Here is a 4,633-nt window from a genome sequence, read left to right as displayed (position 1 = left end):
CTTGTTGACCTTGGATTAGGTAAACTGTTTATCACTTTGTTTCTTATGTTAAGCACTCTTTTTGCAAAAATGTTTTGTAAGTCATAGATTTATGACCTGATTTTGGCAATCAGCTACTAAATGGCGAGATAGTTCAACTGGATTGCATGTTGAATATGATCAACGGCCAGATGTTTTCAGGTATGACCATAATTTTGTCATGGTTGGTTTGAAATTTTTTTTATTTCTGGTATTTTTATTCTCTTAATTTAAAGGGTTATTCCTGTCTGGCAGAGGAACTGTGCGTTATGCTAGCGTACATGCCCATTTAGGTAGAACTGGGAGTAGGAGAGATGATCTAGAATCACTTGCTTACACACTCATTTTCCTTCTTCGAGGTCGTTTGCCTTGGCAAGGATACCAGGTCAGTAGTCCTTCTTATCTTTTGTAGGAATTTGTATTTTGTGGGGATATAAAAAAGGAATGAGAAAGGATAGATGTTTGTGCTTGATCTTGCATGTAACATTTTAACATTATTATTTTTGTAGGGAGAGAATAAAGGATTCCTTGTTTGCAAGAAAAAAATGGCAACGTCTCCAGAGGCTCTATGTTGCTTCTGTCCACAGCCTTTTAGACAGTTCGTTGAGTATGTTGTGAACTTGAAGTTTGATGAAGAACCTAATTACACAAAATACATTTCCCTCTTTGATGGGATTGTTGGTCCAAATCCAGATATCAGGCCAATTAACACAGAAGGTGCACAGAAGGTATTGGTTATGTTTATTTATCTTGTAGTTATTGTGGTTTTGCCATTGAAGGTATCGTTAGATATACTGAATTTGAATGATGAAAGATTTTGGTGTACCTAACTTGTACTTCTAAACTTGTGAAGCTTTATCAAGTTGGTCATAAGAGAGGTCGGCTAACAATGGAGGATGAAGATGATGAACAACCGAAGAAGAAGATTCGGATGGGAATGCCAGCTACACAATGGATTAGTGTTTATAACGCTCGTCGACCGATGAAGCAAAGGTATAATCATGCTTCATGTCATTTGTTAGCTGCTTCGCAGATTTGGCTAGGGTTGGTTTAATGATATTATCAGTTCTTTTTGCTTTTTGGGTCTGTTGTTCATTGGAATGGTTAAGGCTTTACTGAGTTTATAGTTTTTCCTGTCTATTGCAATTTGTGTCCTTCATTTTTAGTGTCTGCATTATTTCCTAAATTTAATTAAGAATGATCAAATAGTTTGAATCATTATGATCAGAATTTTGCTTTTTCTTGCCATTGTAGGTATCACTATAATGTGGCAGATGCAAGGCTTGCGCAGCACATTGAGAAAGGGAATGAGGATGGATTGTTTATTAGCAGTGTAGCTTCATGTCAAAATCTGTGGGCCCTTATTATGGATGCTGGCACTGGTTTCAGTGCACAAGTCTATGAACTCTCGCCCTTTTTTCTTCATAAGGTACATGCTCTTTTTTATTTATCAATTTGTTGTCTGCTCTTCTGCACTGTCACACTGTTGTATCCCTTAATAAAATTTACTATCGTGTAAAATAGGTTTTTTTAGGATATATTAACTAATTTGTTGTTTGGCTGTCTGTGCAGGAATGGATAATGGAGCAGTGGGAAAAGAACTATTACATCAGTGCAATAGCTGGAGCTACAAATGGAAGTTCCTTAGTAGTCATGTCAAAGGGTTAGTCTAAGATATTTTACTTCTTGGTTCTGTATGCATTTGAGTTTTTAAATTCATTGTAATTGACTATAAATTATATATTGTGTGCAGGGACACAGTATTTGCAGCAATCTTACAAAGTCAGCGATTCATTTCCTTTTAAGTGGATCAATAAAAAATGGAGAGAGGGTTTCTATGTCACTGCTATGGCCACCTCTGGCAGTAGATGGGGAGTGGTCATGTCTCGCGGTGCAGGATTTTCTGACCAGGTCATTTTGGAATTACCGATGTTGCATGCCAATGTTTAATATGGTAGAAGCACCTGTAACTTACTGATGTTCTGCATTTATTTCAGGTTGTTGAACTTGATTTTCTTTACCCAAGCGAAGGTATTCATCGGCGGTGGGATTCCGGATACCGTATCACAGCTACTGCAGCAACTTGGGACCAGGCTGCTTTTGTTCTTAGCGTGCCAAGGAGAAAACCTGCAGATGAAACCCAAGAAACTCTTCGAACGTCAGCTTTTCCTAGTGCACATGTCAAGGTTTATCATCTATTTTGATCATGTATTGCATTTCATCTGTTACTGTTTTCAATATAATCTCCAGGTCTGAAAGTTTTAACTGTTTTTGCAGGAAAAATGGGCTAAGAATCTTTATATTGCATCCGTCTGCTACGGACGAACAGTTTCATGAGGTGTACATTATTATTTGGTGCCACTCCTGACAGCATTGTAACTAGTGAGAATCCTTGTTCTCAACACCACCTTAGGTAGCCACTGGAAAGCAAGAAATTTCTTAAGTTTCATGCTCAAGGCTTAGAGAGGTTTTGACAGATTTAATTGATTTTAATCAAGGTATAGATTAGTCACACTGTATGTTGTGTCAATCGGGTGGAATTTCTCTTTGGCCAATGCCCNCAGTTCTTTTTGCTTTTTGGGTCTGTTGTTCATTGGAATGGTTAAGGCTTTACTGAGTTTATAGTTTTTCCTGTCTATTGCAATTTGTGTCCTTCATTTTTAGTGTCTGCATTATTTCCTAAATTTAATTAAGAATGATCAAATAGTTTGAATCATTATGATCAGAATTTTGCTTTTTCTTGCCATTGTAGGTATCACTATAATGTGGCAGATGCAAGGCTTGCGCAGCACATTGAGAAAGGGAATGAGGATGGATTGTTTATTAGCAGTGTAGCTTCATGTCAAAATCTGTGGGCCCTTATTATGGATGCTGGCACTGGTTTCAGTGCACAAGTCTATGAACTCTCGCCCTTTTTTCTTCATAAGGTACATGCTCTTTTTTATTTATCAATTTGTTGTCTGCTCTTCTGCACTGTCACACTGTTGTATCCCTTAATAAAATTTACTATCGTGTAAAATAGGTTTTTTTAGGATATATTAACTAATTTGTTGTTTGGCTGTCTGTGCAGGAATGGATAATGGAGCAGTGGGAAAAGAACTATTACATCAGTGCAATAGCTGGAGCTACAAATGGAAGTTCCTTAGTAGTCATGTCAAAGGGTTAGTCTAAGATATTTTACTTCTTGGTTCTGTATGCATTTGAGTTTTTAAATTCATTGTAATTGACTATAAATTATATATTGTGTGCAGGGACACAGTATTTGCAGCAATCTTACAAAGTCAGCGATTCATTTCCTTTTAAGTGGATCAATAAAAAATGGAGAGAGGGTTTCTATGTCACTGCTATGGCCACCTCTGGCAGTAGATGGGGAGTGGTTATGTCTCGCGGTGCAGGATTTTCTGACCAGGTCATCTTGGAATTACCGATGTTGCATGCCAATGTTTAATATGGTAGAAGCACTTATAACTTACTGATGTTCTGCGTTTATTTCAGGTTGTTGAACTTGATTTTCTTTACCCAAGCGAAGGTATTCATCGGCGGTGGGATTCCGGATACCGTATCACAGCTACTGCAGCAACTTGGGACCAGGCTGCTTTTGTTCTTAGCGTGCCAAGGAGAAAACCTGCAGATGAAACCCAAGAAACTCTTCGAACGTCAGCTTTTCCTAGTGCACATGTCAAGGTTTATCATCTATTTTCATCATGTATTGCATTTCATCTGTTACTGTTTTCAATATAATCTCCAGGTCTGAAAGTTTTAACTGTTTTTGCAGGAAAAATGGGCTAAGAATCTTTATATTGCATCCGTCTGCTACGGACGAACAGTTTCATGAGGTGTACATTATTATTTGGTGCCACTCCTGACAGCATTGTAACTAGTGAGAATCCTTGTTCTCAACACCACCTTAGGTAGCCACTGGAAAGCAAGAAATTTCTTAAGTTTCATGCTCAAGGCTTAGAGAGGTTTTGACAGATTTAATTGATTTTAATCAAGGTATAGATTAGTCACACTGTATGTTGTGTCAATCGGGTGGAATTTCTCTTTGGCCAATGCCCCACTTTCAATGTCCCAATTTTATGGGTCTGTTAGCTTTGTATAGTCTTGAACAATAAGCACTTTTGTAGGTCATAATATGCAAAAAGTTGGCTTTTAATCATTATTTGTGCTCTTGATTTGTAATTCTATATTTGTGTTGATTTGGTAACTTTATCGAATCAATAATGAAATATAACCCAATGTTTTAAAACCCAACCCGGGGTGAAATTCAAAAAAGTGGTCGGGTCTCAGGTAGATTGATAGGTCAAATTGGTGTTCAAAAGTTTGAAATCTAACAAAAACACCCTTGAAAATTACATGTAAGTTCTTATATGTTTGAAATCTTGTAAAAACACTCCAAAGATTATCGTCGATGTCGGCAAATAGGGACGACAACACTCTCCATCACCACAAAAACATTCCTCTCGGCTTCTTGACCAAAACTTATATCACCCTTCTCTCGTTTGCCTTTTCAATCGTCGATAATAGCAAGATTTTTTCGATGATATTGTTTTGCGATTTTCAGTCGATTCACTCATTAGAAATCAACGTTGTTGCCACCATTATACTCACCGAC

The 4,633-nt window shown here is 37.4% G+C and overlaps 2 protein-coding genes across 2 annotated transcripts; both read left to right on the top strand.

The window, feature by feature from the left end:
* Window positions 1-3: 3 nt before the first annotated feature.
* Window positions 4-2,486, top strand: LOC116115407 (casein kinase 1-like protein HD16; the record flags this gene model as incomplete). Its single annotated transcript, XM_031401559.1, has 10 exons — window positions 4-19; window positions 114-180; window positions 274-403; window positions 528-746; window positions 872-1,011; window positions 1,273-1,447; window positions 1,591-1,681; window positions 1,772-1,929; window positions 2,016-2,204; window positions 2,296-2,486. Coding segments are annotated over 10 exons (1,245 nt in total), but the record flags the coding sequence as incomplete, so codon positions are not given.
* Window positions 2,487-2,572: 86 nt separating this feature from the next.
* On the top strand, window positions 2,573-3,984 carry LOC116115406 (casein kinase 1-like protein HD16). The gene is made up of 6 exons (XM_031401558.1): window positions 2,573-2,619; window positions 2,771-2,945; window positions 3,089-3,179; window positions 3,270-3,427; window positions 3,514-3,702; window positions 3,794-3,984. Exons 1-6 carry the CDS (start codon window positions 2,573-2,575, stop codon window positions 3,851-3,853), a joined length of 720 nt encoding a protein of 239 aa, XP_031257418.1. The 3' UTR covers window positions 3,854-3,984.
* Window positions 3,985-4,633: the final 649 nt, after the last annotated feature.

The sequence above is a fragment of the Pistacia vera genome, unplaced genomic scaffold (genome assembly GCF_008641045.1).
Source record: "Pistacia vera cultivar Batoury unplaced genomic scaffold, PisVer_v2 Contig739, whole genome shotgun sequence".
Lineage (NCBI taxonomy): Eukaryota > Viridiplantae > Streptophyta > Magnoliopsida > Sapindales > Anacardiaceae > Pistacia > Pistacia vera.
Note: the sequence above shows the minus strand (reverse complement) of the source record. Positions and strands in the feature narration are given on the sequence as shown.